This window comes from Oryctolagus cuniculus, chromosome 4 (assembly GCF_051225735.1).
Source record: "Oryctolagus cuniculus isolate XC-2025 breed Fujian yellow rabbit chromosome 4, ASM5122573v1, whole genome shotgun sequence".
NCBI lineage: Eukaryota > Metazoa > Chordata > Mammalia > Lagomorpha > Leporidae > Oryctolagus > Oryctolagus cuniculus.
Genome location: NC_142870.1, coordinates 77057045 through 77075390, shown reverse-complemented (window position 1 = coordinate 77075390; position 18346 = coordinate 77057045). Strand labels below are relative to the sequence as shown.

Here is an 18346-nt window from a genome sequence, read left to right as displayed (position 1 = left end):
ATGTTGAACTCTTTACTTAGTATAGAGTTGGTCTTTTGTGTATAAATTTAATTGAAAATGAATCTTAATGGAGAATGGGACTGGGAATGGGTGAGGGAGGAGGAGGCAGGGTGAGAGTGGCGGGGAGGGCAGGTATGCTGGGAAGACTCCCTATATTCCTAAAGTTGTACTTATGAAATTTGTACTCATTAAATAAAAGATTTTTCTGGGAAAAAAACCACTATGTATAGATTTTGAAGTCTTTTTGCACCAAAATAAACATTCTTTAATTTAAACAAAAAAGGTGAATAGCCCCACATAAACAATGTACATACTTACCTGAAGGCAAATTATTACTAGAAAAAGTTCAGATCACATGCAATTGTACCTACTATTTGAAATAAAATGACTAATTAAAAAGTCTTTTAAAAATTTTTAATGGGAAGAGTATTCATTTTAATTATGCTTCAAGATGTTACAGAGCTGGAAAATAACAAATTTCAGTCAGCATAAAATAGATTTATTGTCAATATTCATTAATACAACCCAGGTAAATGAAACATCACTTCATACAAGACTCTAATACTCTAAAACACTATCGTAACTTCACTCATGTACTATATAGTGATAAATACTTAAAAATTACAATGCAAAGAAAAACATTACAAAAAGATAATCATCATAGATTCTTGTATGCAAGTTCTTCATTTTTAAAGTTCTGTCTTAGGGAATAATGCCGTGGTACACATTAGAAACCCAAAGAAACTCTATCTTTTGAGGTTACAATGCTTAAAAATACACACTCTAAAACACCATGTCTGACAAGAATCAAAAAAGAGACAAAGAAAGCCTTCTATGACATTTAAAGAGTGTATGTGAGCAAGGGAAGAGTAATCAATTATTCTATGCTCATTTCTGCTGGAATGGCCTCATTAAACAATTTAAAGCATTGATAGGAAATCGTAAAAGTAGAGAAAAAATTCACAGAACCAGTCTCAGCTTTATATTCAAGAATTCCCAAACCAGAACAAACCCAGGCAGTTCGAAGGCACTATATCCAATACTCTGCAATCTTCAATCCTTCACAATGGACTCCTTGTACTAAGGACATATTTCTTCTAATTTCTTCAAAGGAATTTACCAAATATACTTTGTTTTCTACCACCCAAAGTCCAAACTAAAAGGCATTAAGCAAGATAACAGAATCTAGCAGTCTGATCAATTCTAAGGACACAAAGTCTAATGTGTAAGATTGAGACATTGATCATGAAATTCAGGCACAGCCTTCCCTCTTATGTACTCTCCTACTTCCCCTTACATATTAACCCCAAACTTAATTTGGGGGAAATGACTTTTCTCTCCTAATAAATTATTTGCTCATTGGCAAGCTGCTTTGGCTGAAAGCAAAATCAAGAATTGTTTGGAATGCTTGGTCAGAACAGATGAAAGGATGTGATGAGTGACTGATTGTAATTTATCATAGTAGGCTTGCATAGGCAGACATGATGAAATCACCTTACAGACCTCCATAACTCATCTGAAAAGGCAGAAAAATGTGTCTTAGAAAAGAACACAAATTAAATAAGGAAATACAGTAAAATATTAATACTGTAATAGTAGCAGGGAAAGGAATGCATACAGCAAACCTGCCTTGCTAGGACATTTCTGGTACAAAAAAAAAAAAATCAAACTTTCTTACCCATTATTCTTTGTATAAAACAAAGATACCAGCTGCTTTTACATCCACAGGGGCACAAAGCCACTTAACCACTTTTCTTCAAAGACGGGGAATATCTTTTAGAAAAGAGTGCCAGAGAAAAGAGGAAAAGGGAGGAAAGTTCACTCGAAGAGGTCCTGAAACATACGCTGTCCCATTGCTATGTACGCTTCTTTCTCTTCAGGTGTCATCTGGGCCACCAGCTCTGGCCCCTGGCTCACTTCACTGTAGGAGTATGGACGGCCAGCCACCATGACAATGGGGTCATCTGCTACTTCTTCAAACTCATCCTCCTCCTCGTCCTCTTCCTGATGATGTGCAGTCACAGCGGCTGGTCGCGGTGGAGAGTCATCATCTGACTCACTGGTCTCACTCTCAGAGTCACTGCCATTGGCAGCTGCAGCAGGAGCGGCTGCCCCCACTGAGCCCGCTGCAGCAGAAGAAGTCTTTTTCTCATGAATGAGTAGTGCTCGCATGACCTCCTCGTTATCATCAGGCCCCGCACGGCCTTCCTCACGCTCCTGAAATGCATCCATATCTATACCACCTAAGGGGTAAAACCCAGAAAGTCAATAATCTAAAGTACAAAAGACATTCTTTATAAGTGATGAATTATATAATATTTTAGTATGCATTTTACTACATAATACAGTAAAATAATATAGGATTCACTGCTTTCACTTCTTTCTTTTTTAAAAACTTATTTATTTGATAGGCAAAGTAACAGAGAGAAAGAAGGAGATGGGGAGAGGGAGAGAGAGAGACAGAGAGAGTGAGAGAGAAAGAGATATAGATATCTTCCATCTACTGGTTCACTCCTCAAATTGCTGCAACAGCTGGGGTTGGGCCAAGCCAAAGGCAGGAGCCTCGAATTTCATCCAGATCTCCCATGTAGGTGGTGGAGGCCCAAGTACGTGGGCCATCTTCTGCTGCCTTCCAAAGTGCATTAGCAGGGCGTTGGGTAGGAAGTCCAGCAGCCAGAACTGGAACCGATGCTCTGACATGAGATGAGATGCTGGTGTTGCCAAGCAGTGACTAACAACTGCTCTACAACCCTGGCCCCATGATTACATTTCTTGAGCTGGTGTCCATAACATATTTAAAATGTTTCTCATTAATTGGAGCTTAAGTACCATAGTGGTTAAGTACATATGGGCTTTAAGTCATACAACATGGATCTGAACATTTGTTTTCCCATATGCAAGTTGTATCATCTTGGGCAAGTAGTTTAATTTCTAAACTTCTCTTCTATAAAATGGGCTAATAAAAACATCTATCTCCTAAGGTTCTAGATAGGAACATATAAAATAATGTCTATGAAGGATGAGATATAGTAGCTGGTATTAACAGGCAACTAAAACATGGCTCCTCATCTTGTTCAGAGTAAAAGCCAAAGGCCTTACAATGGCCTATAAAGTCTTAAACCATCTGGAGCCCCTCCTGACCACCCACCTCTTACCTTTTCTCTTCCCCCTTCTCTATTCTGCTCCAGCCATCATGCTGGAGCATGACCCACCAGACACACTCCTACCTCAGGGCTTTTTTTTCCCAGAGCACTTGGTTTCTAACATAATAAATAACATACATATATTGTCTTTGCCACCCTCGTCCCAGGATGCATGTTTTACCACAGGAGATATTTTTTATTCAGTGATATTCCATGTACCTAGGCAGCCACTGACACTTGTAAAGCACTGAATGAATATTGGATGAATGAGTGAATAAATGGCAGTTTTATTTTCTTGAAGCAAATAAGCATACTTAAAATTCTTTATAAAAAGGAATCCCATTTCAGGAATAAAACTGCCCTCACTACACACCTCCTATCATTTTGTACATATATCTTGTCTGATATAGTACAGAAGAAAAATTTAGGAAAACCATTTGTATTCTGCATTCTGATAATACTACCAAATATGTTGCCATTTTAATTATACAAAAAGATTAAAAGTGTTGTTTGGAACCTGCCTCCTTGATTCAAATCCCAACACTTCCTAGCTGTGTAGTTTTGGCCAAGTTGCTTCAATTTTCTCAAGTACAAAAAAGGGAAAACAGTAATAGTATTTATGTTACTGGATTACTGTGAAGATGAAAAGAATGTAAAATGCTTAGGATGGATCTGTACTTAGTATTCTAAGTTATATTATATTCTATCTATTATCATCATCAAGACAAGGCTCCAAAATTGCTAGTTCTTGCCATAGATGAAGTAAAAGCATCTTTTCATTACCACATTAGAATGGATTAACTGTAACCCTGAACATTTTGTAAACTACAGAGCTCCTAAGATGATATATCAGCCGGCGCTGCAGCTCAATAGGCTAATCCTCCGCCTTGCGGCGCCGGCACACCGGGTTCTAGTCCCGGCCGGGGCGCCGGATTCTGTCCCGGTTGCCCCTCTTCCAGGTCAGCTCTCTGCTGTGGCCTGGGAGTGCAGTGAAGGATGGCCCAAGTGCTTGGGCCCTGCACCCCATGGGAGACCAGGAAAAGCACCTGGCTCCTGGCTTCGGATCAGTGCTGTGCACCAGCCGCGGCGGCCATTGGAGGGTGAACCAACGGCAAAAGGAAGACCTTTCTCTCTGTCTCTCACTGTCCACTCTGCCTATCCAAAAAAAAAAAAAAAAAAAAAGATGATATATCGAGTGCCTGAGAAAAGGAAAATAGAAGTTAAAGTTTAAAGTTTAGCTCAGAGAGTTTTTGATAACATTATGTCAAAATGACAATTAAATCAAACCTAACCACTTCAAAACATTGCCAAACGCTGAACCTCATCCCTAGAGCTCTTAGTGTCAATGCCATATTTCAGCAGGAAAAAAGAAAAAAGGCAACGAATACATGAGAGTAAGGCAATAACTGCTTTTAAAAAATGTTGCAAATAGTTTAAAATTACCAACATAGCATTTTAATTAACAAAGTAAACATAAAAGTGGGGGAAAACAAATTAGTTTTGTAAACTAAATGAAATCATGTCTAACAGATTCCTGACAAGGGTCTTGAGAGGTCTGGAGCAAAAGGGAATTGTGTTGTTACAGATGAAGACAGAAAACACACACACACACACACACACACGAATAAATAAGCAAATCTCTGGATGGTAAAGGAAAACCATCAGGCCTAGAAAAAAGTCTTATTTAATAGCTATAAATTAAAGAAGATGTAGGGGGAGGTGTTGTGTCCCAGTAGGTTAAGCTGCTACCTGCAATGCTGGCATTCCTGATCAGAATGCCAGTTTGAGTCCCTGCTCTTCTGCTTCCAATCCAGCTCCCTGCTAATGCACCCAGGAAAGAAGCAGGTGATGGCCCAAGTACAGGAGCCCCTGCCATCCACCTGGGAGACCCAGAGAGAGTTCTAGGTTCCTGGCTTCGACCTGGCCCAGCCCTGGCTATTGCTGCCATTTGGGGAGTGAACCAGCAGACAGAAGAGCTCTTTCTCTTTCTGTCTCTCCTCTCTCTATCACTCTGCCTTTCAAATAAATAAAATAAATCTTAAAAGAAGAAGATGTACACTGTCAAACTATCAAGTTCACTGATGATGCTGAGCAATTCTGGGTGCTTAAAGGCCAAGTTACAACAAAAAATATAGGAAAAGCTGACGGTTATATTAGTGGATAGATCTATTTCTATACTGGCAAGTAAAAGAAAATCTGCCTACAGAAAAATAACTTAAAATATACTGAAAGACGTGATCAGATACAGACAGGGGAGGATCCTAAGAAGTCCTTGCACATGTTTCTTGGTCTTAATGTCCTTATAGAACCAAACCAACAAACAAAATTTCAGGTAGAAACCATAAAGATACTAGAATTAAAACTCAAACAATTAATGATGAATCCATGCATTAACAATACATATTGTTCTGGTCACTAGGTCTCAAATTATATTATGATTACAGATAGTCCAGAAAAAGATCAGCTAAAATAGAACAAACACTGGGTAGAGGCAGTTTTGGGAAAGGAGACTTATAAGGAAACTAGAGTCAGAAGGAATGAGAATTTTCAGTATAATAATGAGGACATGATTAAGACTAGAAAATTCTGAAAAACATTAATGTGATTTGAGTTTGAGGAAAATTAAGTGTAGGACAGATATGACTCAATTCATACATTCCCTGGATAAAACCTGTTCTACCATAATGAAACTTAATGAATTCATATATGACAGCATAGAAAGAAATGTTCACAAAACTTAATTGAATAGACTAGGTGACTTATTTAAGGCTCATATGATTCATTCAATCATTATAGGATTTAGAAATATCAAAGAGGATCTTACGTGCTTAATTGTATTTACTATTGATTAATAATATTTTAATTCATTTTTGTTTCTAAGTTCAAAGAAAAGGTTTGGTTGCTTCAAGAACAGGCAAGAAGCCAAGCTGGGGGAAATAAATCTATTAAATCACTGTATAACCTAAGTACTATATTATCTAAAACATCTTAAATCAAAATAACTACACATAGCAAGCTAATCACTGGAGAGGAGGAAGAGTAAAGTACTGTTGCTAAGGAAAACTTCTGATTGTAATGAAAATATCAAAAAGAAATGCACTGGGGCATTATCTGCTTTTACCATCACTACCCAACCTCACACTAATGGTAAGTTCTAGTATATATAGTGCTAATTATGAAGAGAATAATCATTAGGATAAAGGCCAAAATAAAAATAAACAACAACAACAAAGCAAGCAGTTTTCAATTGCTGATGATTCGTTAGCAGTAAAGAACGATACTCAGGTGATATGTTAGTAATGATACATAAGCTGGAACAGGAACACATGGATCTCTTGCTAATGAAATCTAACCAGAAGTACAGCAACTCCCTTTCACCTCTGCTTTCCAGCTTGAATAATCTTTTATCTATTTTTACCCTCCCATTTTCACACAAAGTTCTGAGTCCAGTATCACACTAAAACATAAAAGTAAAAACTTGCAATTTTCAACCTTCTAAAGGCTATTACATAACTCTTAACCCCTAAGGCTCAACACAGATTTTCCAAGATCTTCTAGAATAAAATTCTGCCAACCTTGAACTATGAGATGCCTGATCCTTTACTCATATGATATCTTTGTATATATTTCAGGTAGCATAAATCTTTGGTACTTATGAGAAGACAACAACAACAAAAAAAGCTTGAATCAGTGAGTGTTATGGCTCCCAATTCAGAAACATGCATATGTTATAGCAATCAAAGATTAAAAGAGAAGAGAATTCATCCACACTAAACACAACAGAACTTTTACAAGAAATTAAGTTGGAGAAGGCAGAATTTCAAACTAAAAATGCAGATTAAAGAAGCTATTTGTTATTTTTAACTGTTAAAAGGACAAGTATATTGGTTGGTTTTAATATTTATCACTCAATTTCTTACTTCCTAATATTATGCAACTAATTGTTTTAGAAAACAGGTACACTGGATTACTCACAAAACTAAGAATTGTCTAAGCAGTTGACCACTTAGTCAAGTTCATTTACTACTGAACCCAAGACAATTATTTTAGTGACTTCTATTCTTACCTTCTTTCATCTCTTCAGACCCATATGCCCCTTGGACAGTGCTCTCTCTCAACCAAATGGGTCTCTCTTTGGCAGATTTCCCCTCCAGTGAAGCTCGATGAAGATCTTCTTGGTCATCCATGTTAATGACAACATTCTGAGTGTATAAGTCCTCATAAGAGGGACCTTTGGTAGTCCATGCTTCACGGTGGTGCCCACTTGGTAGGCCAGCAGCTCCAGCAGTAGGTGTTGCATGGTCCTTGCTATGTAAAAAGAATGAGAGCAGGAAAAAAAAAAGAAATGTCAAAGTCTTGATATTAAAAAGAAGGGCACAGGGCTGGCGCTGTGGTGCAGCAGGTTAAAGCCCTGGCCTGCAGCGCTGGCATCCCACATGCGCGCAGGATGGAGTCCTGGCCACTCCACTTCCAATCCAGCTCTCTGCTATGGCCTGGCAAAGCAGTAGAAGATGGCCCAAGTCCTTGGGCCCCTGCACTCGCATGGGAAACCCAGAAGAAGCTTCTAGTTCCTGCCTCCGATCAACTCAGCTCTGGTCTTTGCGCCATCTGGGAAGTAAACCAGTAGATGGAAGACCTCTCTCTGGCTCTACCTCTCTCTGTAACTCTTTCAAATAAATAAATCTTTGAAAAATAAAATTAAGGGGCCACCAGCGCTATGGCGCAGTGGATTAATACCCTGGCCTGAAGCGCTGGCATCCCTTATGGGTGCCGGTTTGAGACCCAGCTGTTCCACTTCCCATCAAGCTCTTTGCTATGGCCTAGGAAAGCAGTAGAAGATGGTCCAAGTCCTTGGGCCCCTGCACCCGCGTGGGAGACCCAGAAAAAGCTCCTGGCTCCTGGCTTCAGATCAGCACAGCTCTGGCCACTGAATTGGGGAATGCACCATCGGATGGAAGACCTCTCCCTCCCTCCCTTCCCCTCCCCGTCTTTCCCTCCCTCCCTCCCCCTGCCCCCACCTCTCCTCTCTGTGTAACTCTGACTTTCCAAGAAATAAATAAAATCTAATTTAATTTAATTTAAAAAAAAAAAAAGAAGGGCAGCCCAGGGAGCAATTAGTAAAATATAAGTAAATGATATCTAACAGACATGTATAAATGCATTAATAATTCTAAGAAATCTACCAGGTAAAAGTTGCATGGGTTAGAACACATCACATGAGGATATTTCAAAAAGTTGTGGAAAATGGAACTAAAAGATGAGTTTATGGGGTGAGCATTTGGTGCAGTGGTTAAGACACTATTTGGGATGCTAGCATCTTGTTGGTGGATCCCTGGGTTCGAATTCTGGCCCTAGTTCTGATTCCAGCTTCCTGCTAATGTGTACCCTATGAAGCCAAAGATGATTGTTCAAGCGGTTGTGTCCCTGCCATTCACATGGGTGACCTAGACTGAGTTTCAGGCTCCTAGCTTTGGCCTGGCCCAGTCTGAGCAGTTGTGAGCATTTGGGAAGCCAATCAATAGATGGAAGATTCTCTCTGCCTCTTACTTTCTCTGCCTTTAAAAAAAAACTTTTAAATTTTGCAAAAGATGCTCATTTTGATGTAAAAATCATGAAATCCATGCACTTTAGGGGTCTTTGAAAAGTTCATGGAAAATACAAATTATTAAAAAACTACACACAAATTTATTATCGCTCTTCTAAGCCATTTACAAACTGAAGCATGTCCCTCTGCACGGCCTAGTCTCTTTTCCTTGCAGTTGGGTCTTCTATTTCTGCATCTATGCTACTCCACCAATCTACAACCATTGTTCCTACCTCACAGGGACCATAACCTGTTTCTCACTTTATTTTGCTTTTTCACCTCTACTATCCATGATCTTTACCTGTTAGCCTGATTCAGGCCTCACCATTCCTTATCTTTCTCTAGTCACTATGTTTCCCCATCTCTGTGAGTTAAGCCAAATTTTGTCTTTCTGCTGTTTCCTGTTCTACCTGCTTGTTTTACCCTCAAAGTGTTTCCAATTTTTTTTAATATAACTGATTAACTTTGTCTGAGCTCAGGCCTTGTCTTTTTGTGTCAGTTACTAATGCTCTCCCTCCCTGTTTAGACAGCTATGTTTTATTCCATAAACTGTGTTCATATTTCTTGCACTACCTGCTCACTGCAAACCTTTTGCTGTGTTATTTTCAGTGTCTGCTGACTAACTCTCTTTGCCTCTACCATTTTTCTCCAAATCTTCTCCATGGCACATGACCGTCTCTTGATTGAAGCCCTGTCTCATTTTGAAAGCTACTAATACGTCATTTGTTTTTGCTCCTTAAAAGCCATTCACCATTTTTCCTTTACTTTAGTCTGACTTCATTTCTGCTTACTCACTGCTCACTTGCTTACTCTCTCTTTCCCAGCCCACTTCCTATCTACTTGGGTTTTCTTTCTCATTCTTAGTTTTCTCTGATGATTACCTCTGTCCATGTATTTGACTAGCTCATTACATCTCTCACTAACAATACTGTGTTTCGACCATCCTTTGGAAATAACTTTGGGCTTATTCCATCCTTCCTGTTCTGTTCTCCATGCCCACTTCCACTTCTGCAATCAAAAAGCACAATCTTTCTAGTTGTCCAATCTACACTGCTCCAGTCATTTAATCCACACCTTCCAGCTACTGCCTCTGCATTTTTTTCATTACTATAGCTATACCCAGGGCTACTTTGCAAACCACTCTTTCCCATAGCCTTTTTTCCTGGTGTTTATTCTGTTTCATGTTTCAATCACTTCTTTTGCCTCCTCCTTATTTGTCTCATTGCTCCCACTCTCTCCCAGTTACTTGCTCTCCCACTCTCAGTCTCTCTAAATATATCCAATCCATCTATTTGTCTTGCTATATATTTTGAAGTCTTGTGCTACAGTTGCAAATGGCTGGTTTCTATCTCCTATTTCATTCTGTATTCATTTGATGATATTTTGCACCATTTACTTTTGTCTCAATGTAACCATACCTGTCCCTAGTTGTTCTAACTTCTACTTTTTCTGTTGTCTCCTAAAAGTCCATGTGGCTGCCTTCATTGTAATCTGATTATGCTTATTTGGTGTAGATTGGCTTTTTGAAGTTTGGTCTCCCTCAGCATTTATTTTTCTTTCCCTTATCTTCTCTTTTGGCCTGATCTGCTTTTGTATATTTTTTGGCATATTTCTGTGCTGACTCTATATTCTAAATCTCTCCTCCCTTACCTATAGTCTCCCTGATTCCTTTCAATGCCTCCTCTATCCTCAGCCAACATCCTCATCTTGTTGTGCTGAACCTGTACTTTGTATCTGTCTGCTCCAAAATGTGACTCCCTAAATTAGCTAACCCCACCTGGCAGTGAAAGAAAAGGCCTGTTTCTCTAGCCTGGACTGATCAACTAAATATTTATCTGTTTTTCCTTCATGTAGGCCCTTAAATGACTCATTATTTCTGAGGCTACTTCCCCTCCCCCCTCCTCCTTGTTCACAATCCTGAACACACAGTTTTCATTTTCATCTACAGTCTCTCTGAAACATTAACTCTGCAATATCCACGAAAGTATGTACTTAGAATTGAAAAAAAAAATCAGCACAAGACTACTTTTAAAAAGTCCTTTCCAGTATTCTGTTACAAAAATTCAAGATGAGCTTCATTCTGGTTTGAGGAAGGAAAAATTTGACCATAAGTCAAACAAATTTTAAAATTTGGAAGAATCCTTAATAGAGGATATTTTTAACCATAGAGAGTTGACTCTATTTTTATCTCTACATTTACCATATTGACAAATCTAAACTACAACCAATGAAACTAAAGAAAAGCTACATGAGAGAAACCTTAGGTATGCTTCCTCTGTATATTTAAACTTTTTCTATGGAGAGAATGTACACATTTTAATTGCAGGTGACAAAATGGCAATTTATGTTTGAAACTTTTCACATTATTTAAGAAGTTCTAGGATAGAATATATTCAAAAGATATAACTATCAGAGGTGAGAGAAGTATATTTTAAAACTAAAATCTTAAAGATCTTTAAGGTGAGTATTAACAGATGACAGAAAAGGGGAGGTTACTGGCAAGGAATTTCATTTTGTCTTGACACTGAGGAGAAAGAAAAAGGACAGAATAGGAGAGTACTTCCTGACCCCAATGATCATCCATGCTTACAAAGACTATAAGCCATATTTTATGGTGTGGCAAAACTAAGGCTGCCTCTGCACTTCAAATATTAGGTAAAAATAAGAAGCCATTATTAGAAGTACTAACCAACAAGTAACACATATTATACTTTCCTTTCCAAAAAAAGTCATATTTAAAACTAAGAAATATGTGGTAGTTAAAATGCTTCAGAAACAAACAAGAACTTCAGTCTTCAGAATTTGGCCAGGAAAATCTAAATATCCCAAGAGGAAAAACTAATTTAAAATTAGCAAACTGATTGAGCAGAAACAGCTCTTGAAGTCAAACCTGACTATTTAAAGATTTTTGCTTAAGGCCTACACTGTTCTACATTCAGTACAACCAAATTTCATCCCAGGCACAAGTTTGTCAGAGTTTAAAACCTATGTAATAATATAGTCTTCAGTCTCCTGGTAAATTACTTACCCACTCTTGCTCTCCAAAATACAGGCAGGTAAAAGAAAGATGAATTTTTAAAGAGCACAAGGCTATACTCACTTCTGTTTCAGGGCTGGGATTTCTGTGGGTTCTGGTTCAAGTATTTCATAGGCCAAGTTCACATCCTCTGTCTCTCGAAGCAATTCATAAATGGGTTCAATTTGTTCATTAAACCTTGCCAAAAGTGTGCGTGCATCTTTTTTGGGCATTGCTGATTCATCCTCTTCTACCTCTGTATGACAAAAAGTACAGCGGAAAGTTCCTACAGATAAAACAAAAGTCTTAGGTCAGGGAGGTAAAATCTTCAAAATAAGCCTGTAGCAACTTCCCCAACATTATGCCACTCAAACTTGCATCTACCATTTTTGATGCATTTCAAAGTAATTTCTCCCTGACATCCATATATACCTTTTCAATCACACTATTTCAGCCAAACTAAATTATTTACAGTTTACCACTGCAACTTGCGGTCTTTTCCAACACAGCTTTCTTTTTGCACAATACACATTTGGGTCTACATTACAGGGAAAACTAAATAAACTCCCAAAGCAAAAGTTTCTAGTCATCCTGTACATTGTCACACGGCCATTTCTTCTAATTTACTAACCACTTTTATCTAAACAAAATTAACTAGTTTATTTCCAAAAGTAAAGTTCAAGAAATCTTTATGATTTCTACATCTATCACATCTAACCCATAACTAAACTGTAGTAATTCCTTAAAAAATTATTTTTTAATAATATTTATTTATTTATTTGAAAGGCAGAATTAGAGAGAGAGGGAGAGACAGAGAGATCTTCAAATTGCTCATTCACTCTCCAAATGGCTGCAATGGCCAGGGCTGGGCCAGGCTGACGCCAGGAGCCAGGAGCTTCTCCTCAGTCTCCTGCATGGGTGCAGGGGCCCACGTAGTTGGGTCATCTTCTCTTGCTTTCCCTGTTGCATTAGCAGGGAGCTGGATTGGAAGTGGAGGAGCTGAGACTCAAACCTACACCCACATGAGATGCCAGCATCACAAACAGTGGCTTAACTCGCTATATAACACTGGCCCCTGGAAACATCTTTAACATTTTTCATGTCTGTGGTCATTTCACTAATCTAGGCCACCATGACTTGGCCTGAAAAGTGCTCCTAAGTCTAACCATTGAACCTCTAGGTCCTCTCTCTCCAAGATTCCTATGCCACATTTTTTTATTTTTCTATGCCACAACTTTTATCATCTCTTACTCCTTTAGTTCAGTAGTTATCAAATTTGCCTTTAAAGAAAGTAATCCCATTCCTCCAGTGAAAAGGTACAAAATAAATAAACATAAAAGCAAGTGCTCTGGTAGAAGTACAGAAAGATGGCTAAAACAATGGGGAATAATCTAACCCTCCCTATCACATATTTTCTAAGCCTTACAAACCAGCCTCCCGGATGTCTCCCACCAGGAACTCTGCTGCAGAGCCTGTCCACCTCTGTTCCCTATCCATAGAATGCTTTCCATGGCTAACCTCCTACTCCAATTCTTCATTTAAAAGTCATCTAAATAGCGCTGTTCCTATCCAATATTGTCTGAAATTTCAACACTTTTCCATCTACCTCAACAATCCTATGTTTCTTCCCTTCCTGTTCCTTAACAATGGCACCATTCAACACATGTTTTAAGGCTTATCTAGCGTATTAGTTTATTTATCATTACCAATTCATGTTTACTCAAATTTTTAAAAAATTTTCTCCCAATTAGCCCTTTTTTTTTTTCATTTTAAGACATATTTATTTGAAAGGCAGAGAGAGAAAGAGAGAGAGAGAAAAAGAGAGAAAGAAACAGAGTTTCTCCCTTGGCCAGGGTTGAGCCAGGGCAAAGCCAGGAACCAGAAACTCTATTTAGGTCTCCCCTGTGTGTAGCAGGAACCTAAGTACTTGAGCCATCATGCAGTGCCTCTCAGGTAATTAGCAGGAAGCTGAATCAGTAGGGTGGATTTGAGCCAGAAATTCTAATATGGGATGTAGGCATCCCAAGCAGCAGCTTAACCTGCTGCATCACAGAGCCTACCCCTTTTCTTTTCAAAGACAACATAACATATATACCAAACTTCAGTTTTAGGTAAACAAATCAACATGCTTGTCAGTGCAGTTCACCCTCATAAAACAGCAATGCTTTTATTTTAAGAAAAGAGAGAGAGAATGCTGCTAACCTTCATTTCATGGAAGGACAATCTCAGAATGATGATTTTTTAACTGGAATAATTTTACTTTCATGAAAGAAATAGGGAGACAAAGGACACAGTATAAAGTCATAAGGAGCCCAAGTTCTAGCCTTATCCAGATTTAACAAGTTATTATAGAAGGGCCTACTCTGCAGTTCTGAGAAGAGTAGCTTTTTGTATTACTGTCAAGAACAGTGAAGGGTCTGAGATAATACCCTACTTGCAAGCTAGCAAGTTATTCTCCACAGTTTCGTGGATACTGGCAGAAGACACAAGACTCCTAGGTCAGAGACAAAGAACTTCATTACTCGTGGCTATAGCAATAGACAGTGTCAACATTTGAGCCAGTTCCCATAGCGTGACACAGAGAGCAAGGGTATAACCGTACATGCAGTGGGTTGTGTTACAGGAAAGAAGTCATGAACCTAAAAAGAATCCAAATTTTTTATAACAGGCATAAGCATGCCTGTCCTTTGCTCTGGAGGGTGATGTTATCTTTACAACACTGGACATTGAAAAGACATGGTCTGGAGGGAAATACTACTTTTATTATGCTAGACAGTAGGCAAACCTGCTCTTCTGCTATGGAGATAAATAATGTCTTTATCTTCCAAAATCACTTATTAAATTGACATCCTTAAAAAGGACAGTCCAGAAAAAAGGCACTCACTCAGTACCTCAGCCTCTAAGACATGCAAAACAGGTAAGAGACCCATGGGAATTGTGTCCCAATAATTATCAAGTCTGGCAAACATTATGAGAGAAAAAGCTAGCCTGACATCTCTGAGTGCTTTGTTTATCACAAAAACACAAATTGTAAATGAGAAGCAGCCTGTTAAAAGCCAAATGTAGAAATTTGACATTTTATGGAAAATGACTTAAGACTATTTTAACATACCAGCAATGTTTTTATGAATTTTACTGAGTATTATAAAAATGCAAATCAGAATTCAGAAGGGGCATCAGGTTAGAAGCAAGGTAAGTGGCCGGCGACGCAGCTCACTAGGCTAATCCTCCGCCTTGCGGCGCCGGCACACAGGGTTCTAGTCCCAGTTGGGGCGCCGGATTCTGTCCCGGTTGCCCCTCTTCCAGGCCAGCTCTCTGCTGTGGCTCGGGAGTGCAGTGGAGGATGGCCCAGGTGCTTGGGCCCTGCACCCCATGGGAGACCAGGATAAGTACCTGGCTCCTGCCATCGGATCAGCGCGGTGCGCCAGCCGCAGCACGCCAGCCGCGGCGGCCATTGGACGGTGAACCAACGGCAAAGGAAGACCTTTCTCTCTGTCTCTCTCTCTCACTGTCCACTCTGCCTGTCAAAAAATAAAAAATAAAAATAAAAAATAAAAATAAAAAAATAAAAAAGAAGCAAGGCAAGATGGGGCATGGAAATTCAGCACATATTTTGCATTAAGTACCATGCTACCGAGACTATGGTGGTAGAATCCACAGACAATGAACCTGTCATCAGGAAGCCTGAAGTTTAGCAGAGAAGAAAGATATCTGGAGATAAACATAATAGGCATCAGTGCAAAAAATAAAGAACATATTTCACAGTAGGTGGTTGAAAAATGATGCTAAACTGCAATTTCAGTAGGAATACAGTTATCAAGAAGAATGAAAAAAACAAAATTAACAATTTAAATTGGGGTGACCATAAGTGGGTTTTGAATGCTAAGCTTCATCTTGACTTTATTCTTTAGTAAAAGAAAAGTCAATGAAGAGGTTTGGGGAAGAACATAAAATGCCCAAAACTAGAATTATATACACTGATTGGCCTTAGTGGTTTGAGATGGCATTCCAATAAGACAGTTCTTAACTGGGTACACAAAAATTGTTAGTAGGGGCCATTGTTATGGTGCAGCCATCTACAATGCTGACATCTCATAAGAGTGCCAGTTTGAGTTCCTGCTGCTCTACTTCTGATCCAGCTCCCTGCTAATGCACCTGGGAAGGAAGCAGAAGACAGCCCCTGCCACCCACGTGGGAGACCCAGATGGAGTTCCTGGTTCTGGCTTCAGCCTACCCCAACCCACTGTTGGAGTGAACCAGCAGATGGAAAATCTCTATTTCCTTCACTCTGTGTAACTGCATTTTAAACAAATAAAAAACTAAAATTAACATAAAAAAAAAAAAAAAAACTGATGCTGGAACTAATATTCAGGATCTACCCCAGAGCAGCTGGTTCAATAGGTCAATTAGGGGGCCCAGGAATGCGAACTTTTATTAAAGTTCTGCAGCAACTGTATTCCCTAGATGCACACCCTTGGTGAAGAGCTGCTGAGAAGTAATCAATATATCTCAATTCTTCTTGTAACAGAACCACCCTACAATAAGTAGTAGTATACACATTTAAGAATAAGAGAAGAAATGGCAACCAAACCCTTTCCACATACAAAATCAAGAAGGTGAAACCCAGGAACAACGAATCTTAGCCACAAGCAAGCTGGATCTAAGATGCAAGCAAAGGAGAGAATGAAGGCTCCAAAGATTCTTCAGGAAGAACTTGACCAACCATGCTATAAGTTCAATGATAACACATTTATTTGATCATCTATACTCACTTACTACAAAAAAACTAAGAAAGTTACTTTACAAATATTCCCACATATTCATCAGAAGCAAGTCCATGCAACAGTGCTATCCAAATGTCACATATGAAGGAATGAAGATTCAAAAATATTAAGTTTATCAGGTCATAGCTTGAAAACAAAAATCACTAAGCCTGGATTCAAACACAAATCTGTCTGACTCAAAAGACTAAATTCACTGTATCACTCTGAGTCACATACCTCTCCCACCCTCCTTTCATCCCTGCCAGCTACAATTTAGCAAACGTTTCCAAGAGTATGCATAAGCTCTAATTTTTTATATGGAACAGAAGGGATAAAGAATTTTCAATAAAGAATTTATTTAACAAACATTAAGAGCCTATCACAGGCCAGTGACGTGGCTCAATAGGCTAATCCTCCGCCTGCGGTGCCAACACACCAGGTTCTAGTCCCGGTCGGGGCACCGGATTCTGTCCTGGTCGCTCCTCTTCCAGGCCAGCTCTCTACTGTGGCCTGGGAGTGCAGTGGAGGATGGCCCAAGTGCTTGGGCCCTGCACCCCATGGGGAGACCAGGAGAAGCACCTGGCTCCTGGCTTCGGATCAGCACTGTGCGCTGGCCGCAGTGGCCACTGGAAGGTGAACCAACGGTAAAGGAAGACCTTTCTCTCTGTCTCTCTCACTGACCACTCTGCCTGTCAAAAAAAAAAAAAAAAAAAATCACATGCATGGCATTTACTTAACTGAATCTTAACCTACCAAGTTTGCCAGCAGAACCAAAACATATGCAGTTGCAGAAAAGAACCATTAAAAGTAGGAAGAAAAAGATATTTTACAAATATTTCAAAACTCTATTTTAGAGTCAGCTATTCAGTAGTGTATAAGTGTCCCAATTCTGTAACTCAGGACTCTTCTAATGAAGGTAAGTTATCCCTCCAAATGAGGAGAAAAGAAAAGGAGAACTAATTTTGGGGATGAGGGGGAGAGTGAAGAAAGAGGGAGAGAGTTCTACATCATTTTAATTTTAACTTTCTCCCAAAATAAGAAAAGCAAAAACAAAAATGAATTGGGAGCAGGAAGGGTAGGGAGAAGGGGCTGGGCACAAAAGAAAAGCAAAATTCAACAAATTTAAAACTTGGTATTTTTCCTTTGTTAAGCGCAGAAGACACCTTAAGTGGTGTGTATTTTGCTGGCCAACACCTTCAGTTTAACTGCTTCCAACATGTTACTCATTTTAACAAATTTGTTGCTCACAGTATTCAGTCAAGAGAATAAAAAATACAAATAAAACCAAAGTGAAAAACCATTTATCCTCCTTAGTTTTACTAGAAGAAAGTTCTTTGGAAATTTATTATTGAACAGCTCTTGTCTCTACTGTTAAGGAACAGTTTTTTTTTTTTTCTTACTATTTGTTGAACTCTTCATTTACTGTAGGCTTAATCTTATGAGTATAAAGTAAACTGAAAGTAGATCATTGTAAAAATTAAGAGAAGGGGGGCCGGCACTGGGGCACAGCAAGTTAACGCCCTGGCCTGAAATGCCAGCATCCCATATGGGCGCCAGTTGGAGACCTGGCTGCTTCACTTTCCATCCAGCTCTCTGCTATGGCCTGGGAAAGCAACAGAAGATGGTTCAAGTCCTTGGGCCCCTGCACCCACATGGGAGACCCGGAGGAGGCTCCTGCCTCCTGGCTTTGGATCGGCACAGCTCTGGCTGTTGCAGCCAAATGGGGAGTGAACTAGTGAATGGAAGACCTCTCTCTCTGCCTCTCCTTCTCCCTGTGTAACTCTTTCAAATAAATAAACAAATCTTTTAAAAAAAATTTAAGAGATGGAGTAGGAGAAGG

General features: G+C 39.2%; 1 protein-coding gene across 2 annotated transcripts in view; it reads right to left on the bottom strand.

Moving 5' to 3' along the window:
• Positions 1-399: 399 nt before the first annotated feature.
• GTF2E1 (general transcription factor IIE subunit 1) overlaps positions 400-18346 on the bottom strand; it is a 31769-nt gene continuing 13822 nt past the window's right edge. For both annotated transcript variants that reach the window (XM_002716646.6, XM_089331763.1), the window contains 3 exons: positions 11828-12029; positions 7210-7451; positions 400-2243 (listed from right to left, as the gene is read on the bottom strand). In XM_002716646.6, coding sequence (XP_002716692.1) covers positions 1819-2243; positions 7210-7451; positions 11828-12029 — 869 coding nt within the window. In that variant the 3' untranslated portion in view covers positions 400-1818. The remainder of the gene's footprint in view (positions 2244-7209; positions 7452-11827; positions 12030-18346) is intronic.